Raw genomic sequence first — 12,458 nt, 5'->3', positions numbered from 1 at the left:
CCTAATTCTGTGTGTGTGCTTTCTATGTATTAGGTAGTTCATCTATATTTCCTGGCCTTGAAGGAGTGGCCTATGTAAGAGATATCCTGTAGGGCTCAGAAGTGCCATTCTCTCACTCTGGCACCCAGACACAGGTGCTTCAGGGGTGTTCCCTGAGTGGGCTATGTGTATCTTCCTCATGGAAGCCCCTTGACAGCTGTAGTACATTCTTGGGTGAGGTTGCCTTCCTTGCTCTGCTGGGTTAGCTGGAACCTTATTCCTGATGGCTACCAGTATGCTGGTGGGTGGAGTCCTGTAGACTGCAAGGCCCTGTTGAGGGACAGGATTATAAGGGGCTCTCAGTGGGGTATGCACTCTGCCATTAGCATTCTAGGAGGAGGATTTCAAAATAGTGTCTGGTAGTTCCAGCCATCAGCAGGGCAGAACAATATAGCAAAGATGGCTGCTACCAGTGTCTTATTCCTCAAGGAGAACCCCTGCCCCCACCCATCCTCTTCAGGAGGTGCTCCAAGATTAGTAAGTAGATCTACTTCACCTATGTTCTATGTGCTTTTTTTTTCCTCTCTCTCTCTCTCTTTTTTTTTCTCTATGTGCTTTTTGATCTGGCTTTTGATCTTTTCTGATATTTTGGATGTGATTTTTTTTTTTTTTTAATCTGATCTGAAACCATTTGTACTGGTTTCTGGGTTGAGTCTGTGTGCAAGCCCTTTATGAATAGGGTTTCCCTTCCTTACAGTTTTGTAGTTTTCCTGGACATACTCCCTGTTGGTTTTTAAGGCCAGCTGTTTTGGAAACTCATCTCCATGCATTCATTATCTAAGGGTTGGGTTATTGAATGTGGAGCTAGAATCTCTCCTTGGGAAGGTAATACTCTTTTGATGTCTGTTCTGACTATGGAACATTGCGCCGGGGGTGTGGTTTAATCCTTTAGCAAGGCTGTATCTTTGCCTCTTCAATTCATCTTGGGGCTGTCCCTCATGTGGGCTCTGTTCATTGAGTTTCTAGGTCCCCTTCAGAAGGAATGCTGAACATTTAATGTGTTTCTGGGAGGCGGTGAGCTCAGGATCTTATTATTCTGCCATCTATAACTCTCTTCTACTCTTCATTCTCTTATATTATTCAATGTAGTAGTTTTAGTAACTTTGCTGACAGACTTTTCTGAGTAATGTTTGTTGGTGGGAGTAGCAGACAACCATCTTTCAAAAAACGATTTTTTTTAACTGAATTTTTAAACTTAGCATTCACTTATGCTGTTAGGATTTCTTTCTCTGCCCATATGAGGAAAAGCATGGTTCCATAACAAATGCTACATATATCGTGTTTCTTCTTATAAAATTTTAGAACTATGTCTCCTAGTGGTATTTTGTTATTCAACTAATAAATTTGTACCCTTTGGTTTGTTGAATTACAGTGGAGTTCAGTCATAGACTTCATAGAGGTAGATTAATTTACTAACAGACTATCATATGAGATCTCATGCTTTTTGTTATTATATGGGGATACATTTTATAAAAAACAGTTTTAAAAGAAACTTGTTAGGGGCACCTGGGTCACTCAGTCAGTTAAGCATCTGCCTTAGATAGCTTCTGGATGGCACTTGCCAGAGGAACTGACCTTGTGGTCAGAAGGTTAGAACTTTTAGCTCTACCCTAGGCCTTCCAGGGAGGGGAGAGGGACTGGAAATTCAGTTAATATTTAATGGTCAGTGATTTAATCAATCGGGCCTATGTAATGAAACCTCCATGATGACTCCTAGATGGTGGGGTTCAGAAAGCTTCCAGGTTGGTGAACACATCTAGGTACAGGGAAGGTGGTGATCCATATACTTCTCCCTTGCCTTCTCTTGGGCATCTCTTTCCTTTGGCTTTTCTAAATTGTATCCTCCATAGTAAACCAGTACTAGTAAATGTTTGGAATTTTGCGAATAGTTCTAGTGAGTTTTCAAACCTGAGGAGGGCAGTGTGGAAACCCCCAAATTTACAGCCAGTTGGTCAGAATTACAGCTGGCAACCCAGGATGCCCAGTTGGCATCTGGAGTGACACTGGTCTTGTTGGATCCGACCACTGAGCCTGTGGAGTCTCACAATAACCCTGGGCAGGTTGTGACAGAACTGAACTGGAGTGTGGGACACCCAGCTGGTGCAAGAGAAAACCCCACACATTTGGGGTCAGGAGCATTGTGTAAAGTGAGCCCACCTACCTACGTCAAGCAGAGTGCACACCATCCAAATAGATGCATCCCTACCAAGATTAGTTCAGAAGCTCTGAGCTTGTCAGCATACTGTACTGAGGACTTGGTTCTTTTCCTCCCTGCTTAGACTCTTGTTCTTTGCTTTTACTCCAATATCTAGTTTATTTTATTTATTTATTTTTAAAAATTTTATTTACTTATTCATAAAAGAGAGAAAGGCAGAAACATAGGCAGAGGGAGAAGCAGGCTCGCAGGGAGACCAATGTGGGACTCGATCCTGGACCCCAGGATCACAACCTGAACCAAAGGCAGATGCTCAACAACTGAGCCACCCAAGGATCCCTCCTGTATCTAGTTTAAATCCATAATCTTAACCTTGCCTTTATTAGAGTGTACTTTTTCTGTACCCCTCTAATCTCTGGCTTTCTCTGGCAGCATTTATGTGCTTTTTCTTGCCTTTGATGGTCTCTGACAGCCTCTCTCAGATTGCAGTGTTTGTCCTAGTGAATCATCGTCTCCTATGTTCTCCTGCTCTGATCATTTCCACTGCCACTTACTACATGGGATAAAGGTAGAAAAGCTCATCTGGAGGATTGATCAATACTAGGCCCTCCCCTTCCACAACCCCTTCCCTCCACCATACTCTGGTGCCCACATGTGCTCACTCTCTCTAAATAAATCTTTTCTTTTTTTTTTCTTAATCTTTTTTTAAAAAGTACACTTAAATCTCATAAGCACTGAGTTATACCTAGAAATGTTGAATCACTATATTGTACACCTAAAACTAATATAACACTATATACTGGGATTAAAAAATAAAATAACAGACCCATTATATGCCAACATAAATAACATTTTTGATCAAGTATCTCTGTTAAAAAAAAAAGACTCCTATTCTTTGCCTTTTTCAGTTTGTTCAAATCTCTGAAGAAACTCCTCTGTGCCTAAATGAAAAAATTAACTATCCTCTTTAGTTTTCCTGATGGCCTTCTGTGAGGGATAAGTCCTAGGCAATTCACAGGAATACCCTAAGGATTGTTGTGTTGAGTACAGGGGTCTTTTTTTTTTTTTTAAGATTTATTTATTTATTTACTTTGAGAGAGAGAGAGAGAGAGAGAGAGAGAGAGAGAGAGGCAGAGACACAGGAGGAGGGAGAAGCAGGCTCCATGCTGGGAGCCTGATGTGGGATTCGATCCCAGGACTCCAGGATCGCGCCCTGGGCCAAAGGCAGGCGCCAAACCACTGAGCCACCCAGGGATCCCCGAGTACAGGGGTCTTAATAGGCAGAATGTCTTATATTTGTCCTGCTACTTGGGCCTCTTCCTAGGAACGGAGTTTGTGTGGACAGTGGAATTTGTACAGACTAATGTTATATCTTTCTGCTTCTCAGAGGTAGAGGCATACGAATGACAGAACCCGTATATCTCAGCCCCTCATTTGACAACGTACTGCCCCGCTACTTATTTTTACAGGTAAGTAAGTATTTGTCAGAGTAAAATGTTTAATGACATTGAAACATAACTTCAGTGAGTTATTTCAAATCTGTTTTTTTTTTCCTGTTATATTTTTTGTGGTTTATTTTTCTGATCTCCCTTTGGTTAAGCAATAAAAAAAACAAAAACAAAACTTTGTACGACTTCTTTTCCTTTTCTCAACTGATTTTAAACTTTTTTTTAACCCTTTGTTGCTCAAAAGTGCTTTGGTACAGTTTACTGTAATTGCTTTCCATCTCAGAATATTAATTTCTAAATAATACATACATTGATATACATATGTTTCATTTGTGACCTTGAGTAAGATGCAAATGTTTTACTCCTAACAGATTTTAAGATTTTATTTATTTATTCATGAAAGAGAGAGAGAGGCAGAGACATAGGCAGAGGGAGAAGCAGGCTCCATGCAGGGAGCCCGATCTGCGACTCGATCCCGGGACTCCAGGATCACTCCCTGGGCTGAAGGCAGGCACTAAACAGCTGAGCCACCCAGGGATTCCCAACTCCTAACACATTTTTGTCAGGTGGTTATCAATTGCTGTGATACAAGAATCTGTTTGCCTTGTCCAGTTTATTGCATATTTCCATGTGCAGTAATTCACTTGATTTGTTATAGTTCACTGGTTAGGTGGTATTATTATTACTGATATATGATGAAGATACCAATTATCAGATCTTTAGGGTTCTTGAGTGAGGTCATATACAATTAGTAATTAATAGTGTCTGAAATCTGACCTCAGTGGAGATGCCACTTTCTGCTCTGCCCAGTACTTTAAATAAAAAGACATAAATCCAAAGATTATTTCTGGTGTGAACAAAGAGAAAAACAGATTGATGTTTATTCTTTGATTCCACATCAGTGATAACATAACACATAGGATATATCATCTAATATATAGTTATATACTAGTTATATATTATTATACTGATTCTTCTTCAGTAATCTGGGCCAGTCCCCTGCCCTTTTTTTTAGTTTGGTATTGTGCTGTGTGCTTTGAATATATTATCACAAGCATTCATTGGCTTACAACTTTGACAACTGTTACCATTTCTTGAATGAGGTTCAGTAATTATTTAACTTGTGAAGATTAAGATGAAGATTAAGATAGTTCATAGGATGACTGGCTAAAGAAATTTTACCTTGAAGAAATCATATTTTATAGGCACAAGAGTTGGACAACTGGTAACCTTTGTCCATTCTACATTTTGAAGTTACTTTACAGGTGGAATTATATAGCTGTTGGAAAAGTCCCTGGGGAAATTTTTGTTTTGTTTTGTTTTTTCCTTTGATGCCTCTTGCCTTGCCATTATCCCCACTTAATTCTGTATTCTTTGTTGCTTCAAATAGCTTAAAAAAAAAAAAAAAAGCTTTGCATTGTAGACTATTTTTCTTCTTCTTTTTTTTTTTGGCTGCGGCATGTATATGTGTAAAGGTCTACTGACAACTGATTATTTTTCATTTTAGCACCTGAAGTTACACTAGCATATATTTTTTAGACTTAATGGGGGTGTTGTGTACAATCACTAAAGCTACAATTGTGTAATACCATTTGATTTTTCAAGATCAAAAGGAAACTTCTGTATCGCTTAAATACAGTCTGTAGAATCACAAAATAACCTTAGATGTCCTTCACATTAGAAGTAATTGTCATTTAAATGTTTAACAATTAAATACTTGTAAGAATTGCTTTCAGTTCTAATTACATTTTAACTTAACTAGAATAAAAAATAGTGCCTGAAACTTAATTTTCTCATTGCCTGGTTTCTTGTAAATAATTGATTTAAGAGCCAGATGAGATTAGACAATCTAACAAATATTTAAATAAATACTACTGTCTGGGCACTAGCGCCAGAATTGGTTTTAGTTGGTCTGGCTGGGGTGGTTGCCTTGGTCAGGAAGATTGAAAGCTCTCCCAGGTAATTCTCATGTGCAGTTAAAATTGAGATGGAGAATCACTGTAGTATACCTATGGGTTACATCTAGGTGCATGTTAGAATCACCTGGGGAGATTTTGAAAATACTGACGCCTAGGCCCTATTGCCAGAAATTCTGATTTAACTACTCTAGATCAGGACTAGACATGTTTTTAAAACCCACGAGGTGATTTTCTTGTGTAACTAGAAAACTTTGATGACAAAGAAAACTTTGTCATTTCAATAATTAATGAAGCCTCTTCACTTGGACTATTTCATAATTTCGATTTGTTGCATGACTAGAAGGTTCTTTTTTTTAATTAATTAATTAATTTATTTACAATAGTCATGCAGAGAGAGAGAGAGAGGCAGAGACACAGGCAGAGGGAGAAGCAGGCTCCATGCACCGGGAGCCTGACGTGGGATTCGATCCCGGGTCTCCCGGATCGCGCCCTGGGCCAAAGGCAGGCACCAAACCGCTGCGCCACCCAGGGATCCCGACTAGAAGGTTCTTAATGTATTATGTTTGATTGCAAATTTCTGTCATCTTTGGCCAGTATGTTAATGTTACTATTAGAAGTGAAGCAAAAACAGTTGTCTTTAGATAGCGAATCACAAAATCTTCAGTAGCCATGTACATATTTCAGTGTTTTCATATTGGAGTTCAATTTTTAAATATTTTTGGAATAAGACCATTAAGAGAAAATAAGTGTAACATGGTAAGCTCATTTTTAGTGTTCATTGTGGAGGCACTGTTCTTTAGGGGCCTAAATGATTTGCACTGATTTTAATGCTTCATATACCCATAAGGAGGGGGATACTTGTTCATTTATGTGTCCTTTCTCACCATTGATGCTCTGTTTCCAAATGGTAATCTTGGATTCACTTGAGAGCATTGTAACCTTCTCACAGTTCTTGAGAATGTACTAATGGATGTAAGTGTTCTGGTGGGAAAATTAATTAAAACCTTTAAACTTTAAAAATAAATAACTGTACTTGTTAGCCTCTATTGTTTTTCTTGCCAAGTAAATTTTAAAATATATTACTTTAAAAAATGCATCACTGGGGCACCTGTGTGGCTTAGTCAGCTAAGCATCTGCCTTTGGCTCAAGTCATGATCCTGGGGTCCTGGGATCCTAGGATCAAGCCCTGAGCCCTGTGTTGGGCTCCCTGCTCAGCAGGGAGTCTGCTTCTCCCTCTCTCTCTCTCCCACTCTCCCCACTGTGTGCTCTCTTTTTCTCTAAAATAAAATCTTTAAAATAAATGCATTACTTTGGGGTATCATTCTATCGCTTTTTTAAGGCAAACTGTTATCAAGTAGCAGTCCTTATGTGATCAAGACTAATAATGAATTAATGGTATAGTATACCCTATTGCTGTATAACTTACTACTGTAAATATATTTGAGTTATCCAGTCTCATATTTCTAGGTGCCAATCAGAAATAGTAATATTGGTTTACGTTTTACTTTTCTCCTACAGAAATATGGTAGTGGTGGGGAGATAGGAACCCAGATGTCTTTGAGTGGCATTAGTACCATAAAACTAGAATTCTTAAATGGGTGCTAGGTAGTGAAGCATCTGAAACATTGCAAAATTTTGTGCATTTTCTTTGAAAAAGATTCAGAGTTTTATTATATTTCTAAAAAGGCTTTTTCAAAATATTGAGAGGTACTGAATTGAGGGAAAAATATGCTTTTTTTTGCTAAACTGATAGGGGAAATGCATCATGCATGTGCACATGTGTGTCTTGTGTGTGAATGCCCTATGAGATCATAGGTTACTCTAGGAAACTGAATTTCCTGACACTAGTCTGTTTACAAAAAGCATATTCTTGGCAGAGAATGCTGTACTGGATTACCTCCAAAGATTTCTTTATGTTCTCTGACTCTGAATTTTAAAAGGGTTTAGAATCATTGACAATTGATTTTTTTTTTTTCTTTATAGAATTTGCCATCTGCTGTAGTAACTCATGTTCTGGATCCTCAACCTGGAGAAAAGATTCTAGATTTGTGTGCAGCACCTGGAGGCAAAACAACACACATTGCAGCATTAATGCGGGATCAGGTGATACTGTCTTCACAGAAAAACTGTCCACACAGTACAGATTTCAGTGTTGAAGGTGGAACTACACACAACTTAAGAAACATTATGTAGACATTTATGATCTGAATTATTTCAGATTCAGCCAGAGTGAAGACTGTTCAATGATGGCATTCATCGCATGTTGAGTTCAATAGATAATTATCATTTGTGAAGACGGTCTGTAGATCTTAAATCCCAAATTTAATACATTTGTAGAAGTCGTCTTCATAAAATTACATTTAAATGCAACATTTAAGAAATTTTATGTTCCTAGTTATAAGACTTGACACTTTTTAAACTACTAAATTCTGCCACTAAAACTTGATTTGATAGCACGTTACTGAAATATCAAAATATACACTGATATATCTTTACGTTATAATATGTACACATCAATCACATTTTCTTGAGATTCATAAAAACCTTATGAGCTGACTTAATTATAAAGCCTATTTCATCGTCACAAAATATAGTAAGCCTTGATAACTTTATTTCAGATTTTATTGCTTTTTCCTATGTATATGTATTTGACAGCATGTTTCCTTTCATTATGGGTTAGTCTGTGTTCAAAACTCAATGTGACCTTGTAACCATTCTATACTGCAACTGAGAGTCTTCAGCTCAGGACAGATAGGGGCAGTTGATGCTGTCTTTCTTCTTGTTTGAAATTCCACAAAATTACATGGTTCCTGAAATGCTTAGACACACTAGTATCTTCACCTACCTTTGATCTAGAGGCAGATTTCAATTAATTGATTGGTTGATTAGACAAACATGTAGTTAGTACTTACATCTGCCAAGTACTGGGGATGGAGCACCAGACCATTGGAACCAAAATTGTCTTCGTCATGTAGCTTCCCTTCCAGTTAAGAGGAGACCTATAATAAACTAAATGAATACAAGTTATGGCATGTAGGATTGTGGCAAGGGCTGTGGTGAACAAGAGAGGAAGGGGGGAGGGAGCATTGAGAGGACTGAGGGTAGTGAGCTTGCAGTTTTTAGGAGGGTACTGAGGGATGCACCCTGCGAAGGTGGTTTTTGAGGAAAACCTTGAAGATGTGAACAATATGGAGGTCTGTGGAACCCATGTTTTTGCTAGAGAAAACGCAAGTGTGCTTGCCCTGAGGCCAGAGGGCACCTGACTTGTTTGAGAAAGCTCTGCAGTTTGCTGAGATACAAAGTGGGGAGGACAGGAGAAGGAAAGGAGACCAGAGAGAGGGGAGGGCCCCAGGAGAGGATGTTTGGGTCTAGCAGTGGGCACGATTTGACAGGACTTGAGTTGCGCTCCAGTGATGGGAAGTCTGGGAAGTCAGAGATTTTGAACAGAACAGTGATGTAAGGCTCTTTAGTATTTAAACTATACTTTGCTGCATGAAAACAGGCTGGAAGAGGGCAAAGGTGACTGGTTCAGAGATAGTAATTCAGGAAGTGTTGTGGAGGCAGCAAGAAGTTCTGGAGATGTGTTTAAGATGGAGTTGTAAGGGTTTGCTGATGCACTGGATGTGGGTTATGGAAATGAGAGAGTAATCCAGGGTGACTCCTGCAGATTTTGACCTGAGGTACTGGAGAGTTGCTGGGCAAGGGTGACTATGAGAGGAGCAAGTTCTGTAGGGCAGTCAGAAAATCAGGTTTGGAGATATTAAAGTGAAGTGTCTGATTTGCAAGGGATGATTGAGCAGGGAATTGGACATTTGAACCTAGGGTTCAGGGGGAGAGGTCTGGGCTGGAAATAAAAATTTGGGTTGGAAATGTAAATATATATAAAATAGAAATTTATAAGTCATTAGCATATAGGTAAGACTAAGAATCATAAAACTGATATGGATGGCAATAGAGAGTAGACAAGGCTGAAAGACTGAGCCTCATGGGTACTGTATGGCCACATTCACAGGTTGGGGAAAGAGAAGGGATGGCCAGTGATGTCAGAGGAAAACCAGAGGGGTATGAAACCCTGGAGACTATGTAAAGAAAGGGATTGAAAGACCATGGGGAGATCAGCTGTGTCAAATGTTGCCTGGCCACATAAAGTGAGGATTGAGCATTTCCAGTAGAACTTAGCACCATGTAGATTAAGAGCAACCTTATGAACAGTTTTGATGAGTGGAAATGCTTACTTGGATTGAGAATGAGAGGAATAAAAAGTGAACCAAGAAAACTCCTTTGATGGTGGTGGTGGTGGGGAGTTATTGTACAGGAATACAGTGAAACGGGGCAGTATTTGGAGATAAACTCAGGAAGTACTCTTTTTTAAGATGAGAGAAATGATCATGTTTGTATGCTAATGAGACATACATTAAAAGAGGAAATTGCTAACACCAGAGGGAGCAGGGAAAATTGCTGGAACAGTATCTTTGAGGAGGTAAGATGGGACAGAATTTGATGTACAAGTGGCTTTAGGTGGTAGCTTGCAACAGTTTATCCATGGAAGTAGGAGGGGAGATGGGATACATGGGTCCCGATGTTGGTGGCCTGGTCAATGTGGTAAGACACACGAAGGTCTCTTCTGGTTGATTGAATTTTCTCAGTGAAATAAGAAGCAAGATCATCAGATGAGAGTGGGGATGGGGAAGGAGGTGGTAAGAGCTAGGAGGTATGAAATGTTTATCTAGGAAAATAGAAGTGAGAGTGGGCCATGGACACGTCCTAGGAATTTCAGTTTGCACTGTAGTCCCTTTGAATAAAGTGGTTATGAATTTAAGGGAAGATTTGTTGGGATAGTGGTGGGCTTTTTTTTTTTTTAACTGCTTGGAGGTAGACATGAAGTTGGTGAAGAATTGGATTTAACCACAGCAGCATTTTGTAATGCTTTTATCTAAGATGCAGAAGCATATGTATAAGAGAGTATTTTGATGTAACATGGAATCTAAGCCGGGTAAAGAGCATAGCAAGGACAGTAAAAGACTGAGGGCAGTGGATCCATTCTTATTTTTCTAAGTTAGCTCAGATTTATACAAGGGTAGGAATTCTTAGGCACTTAGGAAACTCAGCAATTTTTTTCATGGTCCTCATTTATAAATAAGAAAAAATTGCATACTTGAGGTGTAAGACCTGGCATAGAAATACACTTCCTTAAGGCTTAGTAGAGCTCTTCTGCTCTGATTAACATGATAGAAGATGTAATACCTGTGTGCCCACTCCCCGAAGTGCCAGATGCTGGACTTTACCAGGTGATCATTTTTGAACTATATTTGATATTTTTTAGGATAGTCAAGTGATTTACAAGCAATCTTGCACAGAAAATAATAGGAACATTTATTTTTTTTTTATTTTTTTTTTTAAATATTTTTGGGGAAAGGGTTTATTTTCTTTTTTTTTTTTTTTAATTTTTATTTATTTATGATAGTCACAGAGAGAGAGAGGCAGAGACATAGGCAGAGGGAGAAGCAGGCTCCATGCGCCGGGAGCCTGACGTGGGATTCGATCCCGAGTCTCCAGGATCGCGCCCTGGGCCAAAGGCAGGCGCCAAACCGCTGCGCCACCCAGGGATCCCCCGCTGCGCCACCCAGGGATCCCAGGAACATTTATTGTGTCAGGATGAAATTGCACTTTCATTAGTGCAAATCACTTTATCCAAAGACTTCTGATGAAAATTGACATTACTTGCATATTAGTGTTTGATAATGTTATAATTTCTGAAACATTCACTATGTCATAAGCAGGGCGATAATGAATATGCTACATATATATATACGAATATAATATATATATGCATACATATATATAATATACATATATACATATAATATACATATATACACATATATAAATAAATTTTTATATTTTCAGTAAATTTATTGAAGGGTTAAAACCTTATCTCTGCACTGTATGTATATCTATACATACTGTATATAGGTACTCTATATTTGTTCTATGTGTATTTATGGGTACATGCAGTCTGTATGTGCCCTGTACACACAGATACATACTTGTGGTACCAGTAGTATAACTTCAGTAAGTGGCCTATTAAAGTAATGAAGAAAGGAAAATATATTTGTTGTTAAAATATTGGGGAATTGATACTCTTGGTTCATTAGCAGAGATACACTTGCTTGTTTACTTATATTCTTTTTTTTTTTTATCCCAAAGGTATTTAAGGTAACAGTAAAAACTTTAAGGAAAAATGGAGTAAATACCACCAGTGCATAAAATACAGAACACAAAATAGAATTCATTTTATAGAGTTGTGATGTTTAATGCAAATCAATTTTCAGTTTACCTGAAATCTTGATTGTAAAGATTATATGTTTTGAAAAAGTAATAATAATCTCCCCTTAATTTTTGATATATGATACTGTGTTTGCTTAGAAGTATTTATCTACAGATATTTTATTGTCTCTAGTAAGAAGTCTCACCAAAGAGAGTCTGGATACTTTAAGTGTGTCCATGTTCTGTTGTTTGGTTTTATAGTACTATGTAAAAATGACCACAGAAAATGTAGCAGTGTCATAATCTATGCAAGTGATGCATATGTCATAAAAGGATGGTGTATTAAAAGGAACAAAAGCAAGAAAAGACACTGAAGAGTTAATCTTGCCATCTCTGCAATATCATTTCATAGTATATTTAAAAAATGAAATGAATATCACAATGCATTCGTGAAAGTTTGGCCTCATCTTTGTTGACTTTGACTTAACGAAAGTGTTGCCACATAAAATTACTATTTTTTAAAAAACTTTTATTTATTTATTTGAGAGAGAAAGTGTGAGCACAAGCAGTGGGAGAGGCAGAGGGAAAGAGGAAGGGAGAAGCAAATTATCTGCTGAGCAGGGAGCCAGA

At 38.3% G+C, this 12,458-nt stretch overlaps 1 protein-coding gene across 7 annotated transcripts in view; it reads left to right on the top strand.

Annotated features, from left to right (window-relative positions):
- The window catches only part of NSUN6 (NOP2/Sun RNA methyltransferase 6), a 57,846-nt gene that overhangs the window by 23,162 nt on the left and 22,226 nt on the right, over positions 1–12,458 (top strand). For all 7 annotated transcript variants that reach the window (XR_008665258.1, XM_055331544.1, XM_055331545.1 and 4 more), the window contains exons 6-7: positions 3,582–3,663; positions 7,545–7,664. Coding sequence is in view for 6 of the 7 variants with exons in the window: in XM_055331544.1 (XP_055187519.1) it covers positions 3,582–3,663; positions 7,545–7,664 (202 nt within the window). In the remaining variant the exon portion in view is untranslated. The remainder of the gene's footprint in view (positions 1–3,581; positions 3,664–7,544; positions 7,665–12,458) is intronic.

This window comes from Nyctereutes procyonoides, unplaced genomic scaffold (assembly GCF_905146905.1).
Source record: "Nyctereutes procyonoides isolate TBG_1078 unplaced genomic scaffold, NYPRO_anot_genome, whole genome shotgun sequence".
NCBI lineage: Eukaryota > Metazoa > Chordata > Mammalia > Carnivora > Canidae > Nyctereutes > Nyctereutes procyonoides.
Note: the sequence above shows the minus strand (reverse complement) of the source record. Positions and strands in the feature narration are given on the sequence as shown.